The 14,033-nt window shown below is 47.9% G+C and overlaps 1 protein-coding gene across 2 annotated transcripts; it reads left to right on the top strand.

Annotated features, from left to right (window-relative positions):
- The first annotated feature begins 43 nt into the window (after positions 1 to 43).
- Positions 44 to 12,773, top strand: FOXJ1 (forkhead box J1). Of its 2 annotated transcripts, none has more exons than XM_090058946.1 (4): positions 44 to 1,596; positions 1,888 to 1,932; positions 4,244 to 4,755; positions 9,047 to 12,773. In XM_090058946.1, the coding sequence occupies exons 1-4, from the start codon at positions 1,485 to 1,487 to the stop codon at positions 9,860 to 9,862; spliced, it is 1,485 nt and encodes a 494-aa protein (XP_089915072.1). In that variant the 5' UTR covers positions 44 to 1,484; the 3' UTR covers positions 9,863 to 12,773. The 2 variants fall into 2 exon arrangements, with proteins under 2 accessions (XP_089915072.1, XP_089915070.1); XM_090058944.1 differs by lacking the exon at positions 44 to 1,596 and adding an exon at positions 2,900 to 2,954 and having other exon boundaries at positions 1,750 to 1,932.
- Positions 12,774 to 14,033: the final 1,260 nt, after the last annotated feature.

Consider the following 14,033-nt stretch of genomic DNA (forward strand, 5'->3'; position numbering starts at 1 on the left):
GATGTACTCAGGTAAGTTCCCGTTGCTTGAGTGACAACTTTCTCTCCGAAGGGACTGGGCTGGTAGAGGCTGACAGGATCCCACCTGTAATGACTTCCTGAGTATCAACAGCAAACAAGACTGCAGTTTCCCCCAGACCCGTAATCAACACCACTCCAAGCTGTTTCCAACTACACAGTTCTTCATAGCAGGGTAGAACAGGTTAGCTCCGAATATCACCAAGGGGTACTTGTGCTGGGATAACAAGGGAGCCTGGAGGAAAGTGGTATCTTCTCTAAGGAGGCCAATGTATCCTTCCCATTATTGCATGAACTGGCAGGGGTGGGTGGAAGTTAGAAAACACATCAATTCCCTGATTGTTGCCTGATGCTGTAACGAAGCCTTCAGAAAATCCTCTGGGTCCTTGAAGGAAAACCACCTTCTACAGTATTGGGATTAAGGAGGGGAGCCTTTAGGAGAGAGAGAAGCTGCAGGAGACTCTACTGGATGTCTTAGTCTGCTCAGCAGAGATGGTTTAACTCCTTGCCAGTGGAGCTTTGAGTGTGAATGCTCCAGCTCTGTGAGCCCAAATTAGCAGTGAAAGGGAACAGCCTCCTCTTTTGTTGCTTCAGAGTCCTGGTCAAGCGCTGAGAAGGGCTGTCCTGGGACTTTCCAAGATGCCCTTTCATGAATACTTCTCAACTCCTAGCTTCATCTTCCAGGCTGTCCAGGGAGCTGTAGGCCCTCTTTTCAAAGTTGTGTTGCTTTAGTGGCCTAGGGCACTGGCACCTGGTTCTTTTTGTTGGAAACATGAGGAATGAAAGGACATTTATTCACTGCCTTATCTTTCTGAGTAGGACAACAGCTGCCATGTCCCCATGCACCATTGCATAGTATACGGACACCATTGTCACCCTTTTTTGTGTGCTATCCATGGAGCAAAATGCATTACTGGTGCCTCCCCATAGCTGATGTCAATCAACTGGAGCTCCTGCTAAGTGACATCTCTCACTTTCAGCTCTGGAGAGACCCCATCCACAGTCTTCCCGGTGTCAGCCAAAATGACTGCTGTCCTGTTTGTGCTGAGCCCGATCCATCCCTGCCGTGACACGGTGGCGTGTGACCAGCCTCGAAGCTTTGGGAGGTGCTTTTGTATGGATGTTGCAGTACCAACATCGTGTGGGGGGGGTTGGGAGAATGGCTCTCTCATTTCAGGAAGAGACCAGAGAGTGGCCGGGTCACTTATCATACATCAAGGTGGATCCAGCCAAGATCATCGTGGCCCGTACTGGCTCTCACCGTGCACGGCAGCCACTGATGGAGTTTCCTTGAGGCACTCAGCAGTCCTGGCTGTTCTCAGCCTCCCTCCCCTTCCCGTCCTTTACTGGGAGGAGGGAGAAGTGGGGAGTTTTGTTTATTCCTTTCAGTCCCATCATAGCGTGGCCCCGTTTCAGTGGCTGGGATGACTGATTAACAGGGATTTGGGATGCCAGAAGTGTGTGGTCATGTTGGTGCGGTCCCATTGGAGGCCCGGCTCAGACACACAGGCAGCACTGAGAGCCTCAGCTAGCAGCCCTTGCATACTAAAATCCTCCCCCGTCCTCCAGCAGGTCCGAGGTGATGCAGGGTGTGGGGGGTGCTTTCCCCTTCCAGGAGATGCCTGGCCCTGACCCTGGCTGGGTGTACAAAGGGCAAGGGGCTTTTCTCTTCACATGGGGGGCGGGGGGGGATTTTTCATTAAGGACTCTTAGAATAACTGACTGGCGGGGGGGCAGGGACTCATTATAAGGGAATGTGACTGTAACCATCTTAATTAAATATAGGAAGGACCCAGCAGGGTCTTTGATTGAGGGGGTCTGCTGGGCCCCTCGCCCCCCTTCAGCTCTCCCTTTGATCTAATTACCGTAGGTTACGCAGAGGTCAGACGAACGCAGCCTCACAGAGCTGAACCAGGTAGGAACAAAGGGGCCCGTTCCCGGCCTGGTAGCAACTCCGCCGGTTGCAAGGGGGATGATTTTGGCTTCCAAATGCTCAGCCGCGCGGACAGCGCGCTCTTAATCCTCCTCATAGCAAAGCCTCGAGGAGGGCACAGACCTTTCCGCATGAATGCTGCCACCGCCTCTTCATCATCCTCTCCCCACACACGGCCTGGACGCCGGGGAGGCCGTTGAACAGGAGCCCAGTTGCATGGGCAGGGACGAGGGGCCGCTAAATGGCAAGTGGAGCCGGTGGAGGAGACGGAGGCACAGGCTCGTCCCGAGGGGCAGAGGAGCGGTTTTAAATCATTCCCTTCTTTTCAAGGCATGGATCGCTCTGGTGGCCCAGTTGGTTTTTTTTGGCAGCAGCTTGTTTCGTGTCCACATGAACAATGGGCGGCTGAGAGCGGTTTCAAATGGACTTTCATTTGTCTTAATGAAACTCAGAGCAGCCATTCCCAATGCCCGCTCCGGGCTACCACCACGCGCGGGCCAGGGGCCGAGCTCCCCCACACACCACCGGCCGCCCCTGAGGAAACGAACCCCGCCCCGGTTTCGGCGGGGCCAGCGGGACCACTGGCCTGTCTCGCCGTCCAGATCCGAATCGCTGGGCCGGGGAAGAGAAATGCCTTTGCGAAGCGGGAGGGACGGGGGGAGAGCGCGAGGCAGCGCAAAAGTGGCAAAACTACAGAGCAGACTGGCGAGTGACTGAGCTCTCCATGGAGATCTCTGGACCAATGGGAGGGATGGAAGCTGTTTACAGGGGCGGAGCGTTTCCATAGCAGCCAGCGAAGCCTTTTGGAGCAGCTACTTAATGACAGTCATTCTGCTGCTTACAAATCACTGCAGCTCTGGAATAAAGGAGCTCTGGCAGGGCTTTGGGTCATAATTTATCCCAGGGGGAAAAGTAGAAATTCCCCCCCCTTTTTTTTCCCCCTTTCCAGAACATTCCTGCTTTGTTGGGAACTTTGGACGCGGTGGGACTTTGCGTAGCCTCAGGTAAGGACCCCCGAACCGCTGGGCGAGGTGGTCCCTTTGCGTGGGAAATGCCTTGCACTGTATTTCTGACACCAGGTCTATCCGACAACTTTTCCAGCCGCCGATACTGCAACGCCCGCGACTGGAGTCAAGGCCATTAGTGGGAAAATTGATTCGGGAGTTAATGTATAACTCTGCCCAAGTTGGTTTGGTTTGGTTTTTCATTGCAGGTGTATTTACAGAGGGTCTTCCCTGCCGCCCCCCCTCCCCCCACCACTGACTAATAATAGTCTGGAGTTTAAACGGGTTAGTACGGTGACCCTTCCCTTTATTTTTTGTCCGTTTTCCTTTATTAAAACAGAGGGTGTCTCTGTTAGAAATCCTGCGGGGGCTTGCTGGACTCTGAACATTTTCACGGAGCGCCCCCAACATTTTATCTTGGCTACTTAGCATCTGCGAGACTCATATGACGCGTCTCAGAAAAATTTGCTGTCCCCTTCGGCCGTTGGCTTATCACAGAAAATACCTTTTTGGGGCCTGAAATGACAGTTTGTGTGCTAATCCTGATGGTTTGCCTCTTTTAAAGATAGAGAAAGTTATGCTTTCTGTAGCAGGCTAAGGGACTTAGGCACCTCTCCTGCTTAAATTAATAGACAGAGGGCATCTGAATCTAGATTGCTGTAAATATAGATTATATATGCACACACATGCTGTATGTTATACCACGTACACCTGTTGTTTGCTAAAATGGCAGTACCCTGCATGAAGAGAAATAAACACGGGGCATGAAAGTTAGCAGCCTAAGAAATATTCACGGCAGCGTGAGAAATGTTGGCTATTGATGGAGCAAGGCCAGGATTACTGCCTAGGAGGATATAGATGTCTGCTTTGGTTGAACACCTCTGTGCTAGTACTAGTGCCATGTCCCTAACTTCAAAGCTACTGGGGAGCTTTCTTTGCGAGTCAGGCGAAGCCTTGCTGTCAATGGCACAGGTGTTTCAGGGAATCCCATCAGATTTTAACAGTGATTGAAAGCAAACAGCTTTGTGGAAGAGGCTGGATGGAGAAGCGACTTGTGTCCCCCACCCCGAGTGGAGCTCTGGGAGGTTGGCAGGGGTGCACTAGGGATAGATGTAGCCTCCACTCTGTGAGCCTCAGGCTGAAAACCTGCTGAAGTGCTCATGAGCTGCCTCTATGCCAAGGATCTTGAATCTCTTCATGTTGTTATTGCAGGATCGCTCTTTTCCCCAGCTCCCTTCCCTTGCCCCTTTCACCCATCAGCTTCTAAATGTTGGATCTGCCTATTCTAGCCTCCTCAGACATGGCTGATAGCTGGTTGAACCTACAGGCAGAGGAAGAAAGAGGGCAGGAAAGCAGCATGGGGGACTCTGGCAATTTGGACGACAGCCTCACCAGTCTTCAGTGGCTGCAAGAGTTCTCCATCATCAATGCCAATGTGGGCAAGTCTTCCTCCTCTCCCAGCAGCTCGGACCCTCACGACTACCACAAGATCCCTGGCTCAGCTGCTCCATGTTCACCCTTGGCTGCTGACCCAGCTTGCATGGGGATGCCCCATACCCCTGGCAAGCCCATTTCTTCTTCTACGTCCCGAACTGCTCATCTTGGAGTGGGCATGCAGGCCCAGCCCATGGAAGACATCGACTATAAGACCAACCCTCACGTAAAGCCACCTTATTCCTATGCCACACTCATCTGCATGGCCATGGAAGCCAGCAAGAAAAGCAAAATCACCCTCTCGGCCATCTACAAATGGATTACAGATAACTTCTGCTACTTCAGACATGCTGACCCCACCTGGCAGGTAGGTGACCAAAGGTGACCTCCATCTCTCCGTCTCTCTTTCATGGAAGAAGACTGGGTTGGGGTTGGAGATAATACAGTGATGGGCACCTGTTCAAACAGATGAAGGCAGGCATTTCTCTAGAGCTGTTGGTGGTCCAACTCCAAGTTGGTCTGGAGAGATACAGGAGGAGAAACACACCATGCACCAACAAGGTGTGTCTAGCAATTGGCCTAGCTGTATTTAAAGAGGTAACAGGAAATCCTACACAGTTCGGAAGAAATAATGAACTTTCTACCGGCCAATTAGCATTGCTAGATCTTCTAACGTTCCTGGTCATGGCAGTGTTTCTCTCTCTTTTTCTCTCTGTCTCTCCAGGGTGCAATTAATGACACTTGCTATGCTTTGTACCGAGGTTTGCCAGGAGTGAACATTCAGTAGCATACAGGAGCTTCAGTAAATGAGAATGTAGCCCAGGGTAAACAGGAATTTGCCCTTGTAAAGTTAGTGATTGTCCAGGGCATCTCCACTGCTGGAAAGAGGCTGAGATTGAGAGACAGAAGGATGCATTCTGTTCTCCGTTTCTCTGGAGCATCTGTATTGACTACAGTGTGTTGCACCGGTACAATGGAGAAGAAAATTTGGTTCAGAGAGCAATGAAGGGAGGAGCGAAAATAGGGGTAGGAAAAGAATGCGCAAGAAGAGGGAATAATAAGGGAGGAAAGGGTAGGAAAAGAGACTGGGGAAAAAGACAGGCTGGGAGGATAGTAAGAAGAAAAAAAGGGGTGGGGTAGGGGGAAGAGAAGGTGAGAGGAGACCAAAACAAACAGCAGGAAGGAAGAAAGCGAGTTGAAGAGACACAGGCAGGGAAACTATCTGATGTGTTGAACTTCTAGAACAGTCAGGATCAAGGACACAGCCGAGACTTCCCTAGTCTGGAGCTTGTGAACTGAACAATGCCTCGAAAAATGGCTTTGACTACAAGAGCTGCTGGCTGCAGTGAGACAGCCATTATCCTGGTACCTGGCATAAGCCACTACCATTTTGATGATGGTTGTGAACGGTACAGATTCTGCCGCAAGTGGTTGAAACTCCTCTTTGCAGCTTGATGCAGCTCTCCTGGGGAGGCATCTCCATCCCTGAGCACCATCTCCGCGCTCTCTTCAGATGCAGGAGCTGTCGGTCCTGAGGTTGAGGATTTATTTCTGCAGTTCCCTGGTGGATTAGTGAATCCGTCAGCTCTCTGAGTCAGCAGTTTCATAGGCCACAGAGGAAAAGATTTGGAGGAAGGGGAGACACCTTCATTTAGAAAATCCCTGAGCAGAAACATGTAGATTTATAAACTCCATTCTTTCCCAAAATATACCACAATGAGAAATGGTGTCTATTTTGAGACAAATGCTCACACTCTCAGGTGCTTGTGGAACAAGGGTAGGGAGAGACTTCATTGCTCAGAGGGAGGCCCCAAAACACTGTCCACGTCACCTGTGTCCCCCGACTCATGGAAGACTTTCTGTGCCTCTTGTCTATATGAACAATTTCCCTTAAGCTACAGGGTTGCTGGAGATGATGCTGATGATAAATAACGTCTTGCACTGCTCTGAAGACCCAGCTGTGCCCCTAGCTTGCAGCTGTGCCACAGCTGATGGGTTAGGGAGCTGTGTCATGGAGCTCCCATTCAGTGGTGGCTACCTAAGAGTTTCATGCCCCCTAAGGAATGCCAGAGCACAGGGGCTTTCCCTGCCTGCCTGGCTCAGTGCCCTGTGTGCACACACAGGAACCCCTGGCACAGGAGGCATGTTGGGGATATACCACTGGTGGGAGGAGGTGGGATCAGGGAGTTCCTCCATCATGGTATTCCCAGACTGACGTAATGTCCATAGGGCATCGTAGCAAGCAGGATGCTGGTTGAGAGCTGGCCTTGCCACTGGGGGCTCAGTTGACCTGACTGCCCTGGCACAGGAGAGGTTCAAGCTGGCTATGAAGTCTATGCTGGACTCTGCATCGGCACAGAGGTAAATCAGGTCCATTCTTGCGACAGTGGTGGTGACCGGCCACAGGCTGCAAAGTCAAGTTACCCAGGTTCCATATTACTCTTATCCCATTAGGGCTTCAGCTAATCCTGCGTGTTGGCCATCCCTGTAAGGGCCCAAAGAAAAGAAACCAAATCTACCCTGCTTGAGACCTGAGTCAGAGCCCTTCGAGATTTAAACACATCAGTGGAACCATCGAGATGGAGGTTAGCTAGGGTGGTGGTTTCTAGCTCTGCACCATGACTAGCTCAGCAAGTGCCCAGGGTTTCCCCTTCAACTTGATTCACTCTCAACTGCTCCAACGCTCAACAGTGCAGCTGCGAGTGCTCCCCAGTCCGCACTGGAGGTTGAACCTGCAGGGGCCCAGCAACACCTGATTCTCTTCCTACTTGCTGTGTAAACTGGGAGCAGGTCCACTGACCCAGCCCAGCTTCACCAATGGTGAGAGGTACAAGTCACAAAGGCTGCAGACATGGGCGGTTAAGGAATGCTCCCCTAGACAGAGGAGCAACCCAGATGAGGCTCTTTTTCAGTTTATATCCCCCAGCACTTGTAAGGAAGTCAGCATTCTGGTGCGCTGGTGAGTTCACCGGAGTAGGCGGATAGGAGCTAAGTGCTGATGCTTTGCCTTCTCCTGCAATCTCCTATCTGGAGAATCGCTGCATTTTTAATTAAATGAGCTTATTAAAAAACCAAAAGTTCTCAATCCCTCTCTGCATAGACACAGGTGGTTTGATTGATTTTTTTTTTTCTCTTTTTTTTTGCAGGGAGGAATGATAAATATGCTAACTGGCTGGGTAATAATCAACTGTCGACCAGCCAGGCTGAATGAAATTTCGGGGTAGGGGTAGAGAATTTGGCTTGGAATTCTCTGACCCTTGTAAAATTTCATTAAACAGTAAATCCTGAATCACCAAAGTCTGGAGCTTTTGGAGGAATTGTTGGGCTGGAGTTTTTTTTCCCCTTGCCTTTCTTTCCTTTTCTCCCATCATGACTGTATTCTCATCCCCCCCACCCCAATTCCTGTAAGTGGAGGCAGACTCAAAAGGTCATGCCACCCATACACAGGGGGGAGATGGATAGATTCCTGGGAGAGCTGCATGTTTTGGAGGCGAGCCAGCGTGCCCGAGGAGTTTCAGCCCAGAGGAAGGTTTTTGTTGTGTTTTTTTTATTTAGCACTCCAGGCATTCAAGCCTTGTTTTTGCTATTCGGCAATACGGATTATGGATGAATAAGCATAAAGATATCCAGGCAACATTGAAAAAAAAAAAAAACCCTTCACCATATCCAATCTCTTAACACACTCTAGGCATTGTGCAATGTAACACAGCGTTATTTACCCAATAACTGAGTTTCCTTTCTGATTATGCATATCACTCTAGACACATTCATGTTTTTCAGAACAGCTCGACGGGAGCAGAAACTCCTCTTTTTTCCCCCTTTTTTTTTCTCCCCCGCCCCCTTTTTTTCCCAGCTAGTTTGATTTGTGTTCATGAAGATACAGACTGATTTCATACCAAGCTTTCCCAAGCGTTGGGATCTATGGGAGAAATTTAGCCATGGGCCCAACAAACGGGTGTGCAAATGCAGTGCAAGTGGTTGTCCCAGTATGCTGCACTCCAGCCCAGAGCAGCCATTTGTATAGTCTGCTCAGAGTGGGGAATAAGCATCCCATAGGCTTGTCCAGAGAGGTCGTTCCTGAGTAAGGGATTGTATGTGCCGGTTCAATCTCTAGGCACCATGGTGAAATCAGAGGTAGCAGGGAGTCTATATAAAGCTATTTTGGCCAAGTGATTTCCAACTGATGCTAACACTTTTATCACTCATTCCTAGAGCTAGCTGGGAATGTTGTTGACCACTCACTTGTTCCCCAGTCTCATTGCTCTGTGAGCCTGATCCAAACAGCAAACAGGAAGTCTTCCAGTGTCTTCAGTAGACTTTGGCCCCAGGCCCTTTGGCCCCTGCTGCTCAAGGTGATGTAGAACAAAGGTGATGGAGCTCCGTTCCACCATCTCTTTGGGGGCCACAAAACAAGGAGGAGGATCTACAGTGTGGCACCATTCAGCAGTCAGCCCAGAATGGTTTGTCTTACTATTGTAATCTCTGCCTCTTTATCCGGGGACCTGGTGAGGATGGGCTCATTTGCCCTTTTGCGTGCTTTATGTTATGTTTTATCAACTGCAAAGTATGAGTATTCACAAAACTCCTAATTAAAAAAACAGGTGGATTGTGTATGAAGTTGCATGTATTCAACTTTGCTGTTTTCCTTTTTGGCTTAGAACTCCATCCGGCACAACCTGTCCTTGAACAAGTGCTTCATCAAGGTGCCCCGTGAGAAGGATGAGCCAGGAAAAGGTGGGTTCTGGAAAATTGACCCTCAGTATGCTGACAGGCTCATGAATGGGGCCTTCAAAAAACGCAGGATGCCTCCTGTGCAGATCCACCCAGCCTTCACCAACAGAGTCCAGCAAGACACTGGCTCGGCTCCTAATCAGGCAGCATCCTCTTGGACCAACAACGGCATCCTGAACGTCAACATGGAGTCTCAGCAGCTGCTCAAAGAGTTTGAGGAAGTCACCAGCGACCAGAACTGGAATCCAGCAGATGGGAAAATGGGCCACAAGCGGAAACAGCCATTGCCCAAACGGACACACAAAACATCTCGTCTCTCTAGCTCCCCTCTACTCACCCAGGAAGAACAAACTGAGCTAGGATCACTGAAAGGTGACTTTGACTGGGAAGCCATCTTTGACACTACCTTGAATGGCGACTTCTCTACTTTTGAGGACCTGGAGCTCACACCTCCTATTAGCCCAATAACCAGAGATGTGGACTTGACAGTACATGGAAGACACATTGACTGCCCTCAGGAATGGTGCCCAGTTGGGCAGGATCAGGTCCTTACAGAAGCCAACCAGAATAACTTGGACTTTGATGAAACTTTCATGGCTACATCTTTCCTTCAGCATCCCTGGGATGAAGGGAGAAATGATTACCTCTCAAACTCAGTCAACATGGACCAGTTGTTTGAACTCAATGATTCTTCTTTGCCAACAGACATGAATGACTGGAGCAGTGTGGGATCATTTTTATAAGAGGCAGCTCCCAGTTGGAAGAACCAGCTTGAACCCAGGCAGACTTTATCTTTTAGCAGGATGATCCCAGCACCGTTCGAACTTACAAGAGATGAAATTTCCAGAAACGGAAACATATATGGTGACTTTATCACTTGCAAAGTATGGGTACTCACAAAACTCCAAATTAAAAAAACAGAACATCTTGGCTGGATATATCTTTAAGTAACCCTTTGGGAAAAGTTTCTGGCCCTTGGGTTTCCCCAAGAGAAAAGAATAACTGTACTTATTTTTGTACTTGTGTTTTTAAAAGAAAAATGGATTATCCTATTTTTCATGGGAATGGAAGGGGTATGTGTTCCCTTTTTTTGGTTAGAAGAGAACACCTGCTAAGTTAGATATGACAGATGAGATTTCCTGGTGGTTTAGGACATTATAGACCATGTGCAATTTTCTCGTCTTTCTTCTCTCCATTTGTCTTTCTCTCTCTCTTTATTTTCTATCCAGGGAAATTCCCAGGTATAACATGAGATAATTAGATAACAGGCAAATAAAGGTCCCTTCTGGCTTGTATGAGTGCAGCCTCCCTCCTTAATTGGGGCTAGGGAAGAAGACGAGTTCTGAAAAATCAGATGCAATTCAGCAAGTCTGCCTCTTCAGATTTTTTTATATAGTCTTATTATATATATATCTATATTCAAAGAGACCTATATTTTTAGCACCAATGCACAATCAGTAGAGTATCTTGTTGGCGGGATGGCAATGGAAATGGGGTCCTGTTTTTACTATATAGAGACATGTTAATTGTTCTGCAAATTAAATATGAAGTGTGTCAAGTGTTTGTGGTAACAAAATATGCAAGGGAAAATTCCTACATCGGAAGCAATGGATTTCTTTAAGGATCAAGAAAATCATCAAGACCAGGGAGGAACAAAGGGGATCTTAATTTCTCCAGATTGTGCTCGCTCTTAGTTTTTTAGCTTTTTATATCCTGAACTCCTTGCTGCAAATCGTGCGTGGCCATGTTTGCCATAAGGTCTAGGATTGTATCACTGTGAACCTTCTATGGTTTTGAACCGCTGTCAAAACAACTCTCTCTTTTCTGATCAGAAACCGGGATGCCCCCTTGTCTGCTCATGTGTCAGGCTCTGAGCAGTCTTTAGGGTCATCCAGGAGGCATATGAAGGACCGGGCTTTTCTCAGCGTTGGTGAGGGAGCTGCCAGGACCATGGGAAAACGTTTCTTTGTTTCATTGCATTGTTGTGTTTGGGTTTCCCACCCGGGGTGATGAGGACCAACTGTTTTGTTTTTTATTTAAACTAATGCTCTTGTATTGGACTAACAAAAAAATAAAATGGAATAAAATCTGGATCCAGGCTCAGTCAACGAGTCATAGGCCAAAGACTGTGCATGCAACAGACGCTGGGGATGAAAGAAGAGGCTAAAGCCCCCTCTTCTGCCTTCTCTAACATACTTACCTTCTACTTTGCTTCTCTCCTGAGACAACAAGACTTCTCAGCACTTACTACCCTCAACGCGCTGTGCAACGGTTAATCGGTTAAAACTCACAGCACCCCTGTGAAGCAAGTATTATCATTCCCACTTTACAGATGGGGATGGCAAGACAGGGATACATTAACTGTCTTGCCTTAGGCCAAAAGCAAAACCTGTCCCCCTGTCCTTGGAAACATGTGAAGGGGACACCAGCTTGCTATGGTCATCTCCAAAGCAGTTTGAAAATCCGGGTGGTTTTTTGACTACCCGGAAGCCAGGACAAAGAGAAGCAACCTGACATAATTATTTCTGAAGACTTCTAGCAATCTGTGCCAGCTCCTCAGCTAGTATAAGTTGACCAAGTCCCAGGGGGGTTATGCTGATCGATACGGGAGAGCTGCCCCAGGTTTTGTTGTGTACTGGGAGTGTGGAAGAGTAACTGTGAAGTATGCATAGGCAGCCTAGAAATATTTTGGTAGTATAAAAAACAAACAAACAAACAAAAACCTTGCTAAAACTTGAATTCAAGCTATAGAGAATCAGATTCTAAGTCTCTCTGTTGTCGTAGGTGATATAGTTAAAATAGCTCCTAGTTAGCACAGTATGTAATTTCTTTGGAGTATGTTAAACTTACTGAAGAAAGAAAAACCCTAAACATTTTTTTTGTAAGAAAATAAGAACTTAGGAACCTTAATGGGAGCAGTCTAATTCAGCGGGAGTTTAGTTGTAGCTTAACAAACCTAAAAGAAAATCCTTGTATTAACTGATGCATTCACTTGCATTCAAGATCACAGAGGTCAGAAATGCAATGCTTTGCATTTGGGTTTCCAGGTATTTTGGGCTACGTTCTCAGCTGGGGCAGTTCTGCTTTTCTCCGCTGACCTCGCTGGAGTTATGCAGATTTCCAGTAGCTGGGAGCACTGGTCCCGGATCACCATACAGATGACTGCTGGTGCGGGGTGGGACTATTAAGATCAACTGTTCAGCTATTGCCCCCTGAGGTCTGGTGGTGAGTCAGCAGGTGCAAGACACTGGGACTGTAGTATGGTCCTACTAGTTGCATGGGATGGACCAGGGGAAAATTAGAACTATATCTATGACTTGATGAACAACCTCCAAAATGCCTCTGCAAAAAAAAAAAAAGGTAAATCTTCACCCCCCCACTAGTTGCCCTGCTTCAAGAGCTGGGAGCATTTCTGAACCGAGACATAACCACATCAATCTCATCTCCATTCCATGGCTACCAAGGTTCAGACTGGGCCTAGGTGTTATTGGGGGTTTTTTTTATAATGCTTCTTTTTGGTTTCATTTTTTCCTGTGTTGAGGCCTATTCCATACTGATGCTGAAGAACTGCAAAGATAAGTGTGCAATTTAACCTTTTTTCATGGAAAGCTATTTACAAATAAATAAATAAAAAACCTTAAAAATGAAAAACTACTTCTGCCTCCTTGCTGCTTTTTCTGTCCAGCTTATATACCTAGATGGCTCATTACTGTAGGAAATAAGTGACTCTCAGTCTTTTAATGGATGTAGCCTCCCAGTACCCCTATGAGAAGGGCAGTACTCTTGTCATTGTTCAGGCTATTTAATCAAGTTCATGTAGGAAGGCTGAGACAGAACAAATGCGTCAAACCAGGTCTTTCAAGCCTTAGTGTAATGTCCTAATCAATGGAGAACACTTCTTTCTTTTCTCAGAGATGCATAGGTTGGTGGGGTGTGAACAGGACAACTTGGGAGGTCAAGAATGAAATGTTATGCTTATTATTTGTATTATTGCAATATCTAAAGTATTATAAATAAAACTCTGAGACTGAGGCAGTGGCACATCACTGCCAGAGAGAAGTAAAATAGATCTGTATCTTATACCCCAGATCCTGTGACTGTAGCTGAATTTAAACTTGTATTATAATAATAAGTCCCCAGATCTCACCATTGAGAAAGGAAGCTTGCAGACATGGTCTGAGTGTAGCTAACAACGCGGCCTCTGCCTGAGCTTGAAGAGAGCCTGCTCACAGAAGTGCAACTACAATTCATCTCAATGGGGCGCTAACATTCACTGTGGTTGGTGTCCTCACCAACGCTACCCTGGCAGGGCACTGTCTGTGGGGCAGGTGGGTAAATGAGTGGTGGGCCTGGCCTATCCAAACACACACACCTCAGATGCTGAGATTAGTACTGAGAGATGCCCTTGCTGTCTCTCTCAGTTGGGGTAGAGCCCTCTGCCCCCGCGTGTGCCAAGCCCAGAGCTTCCGAGGGTAACAGCAGCCCTGCTGCCAGTCTTGTAGGGAGAAGGGGTCCTCACAGTATTGCTCCAGCTTCCCTGAGGTTGTAGGGGGATCCTAATTCACTCAAAGACTATAGGTGGGACCATAACATGGGGACAGAGCCCCAGGGAGGCTTTGTGTCATGGTCTGCCTAGGATTGTGGAGTGCCTTCGTCTGTATATACATAGTGGGAGACAGCGGAGAAGTGTGTTTTACCTTTACAGATGGGCGACTGAGGCATGGACAAGTGAAATGTTTACGAGCATCCTGTGCTATCCTGCCAGGGGAATTGCAAGGCAGTAGCTAAAACTCTCATTGCAAACAATGGCTTGGACCAGAGGGATGCTGTGTGCATTTGTTGAGTTCAAATTGTCTCTTATGCATCTCCTCAGCACTGCCAAGGAGTAGTACACTTTTATGCAATGCTAGGTCT

This window comes from Crocodylus siamensis, chromosome 8 (assembly GCF_052110815.1).
Source record: "Crocodylus siamensis isolate JL-2025a chromosome 8, ASM5211081v1, whole genome shotgun sequence".
Classification (NCBI taxonomy): Eukaryota; Metazoa; Chordata; order Crocodylia; family Crocodylidae; genus Crocodylus; species Crocodylus siamensis.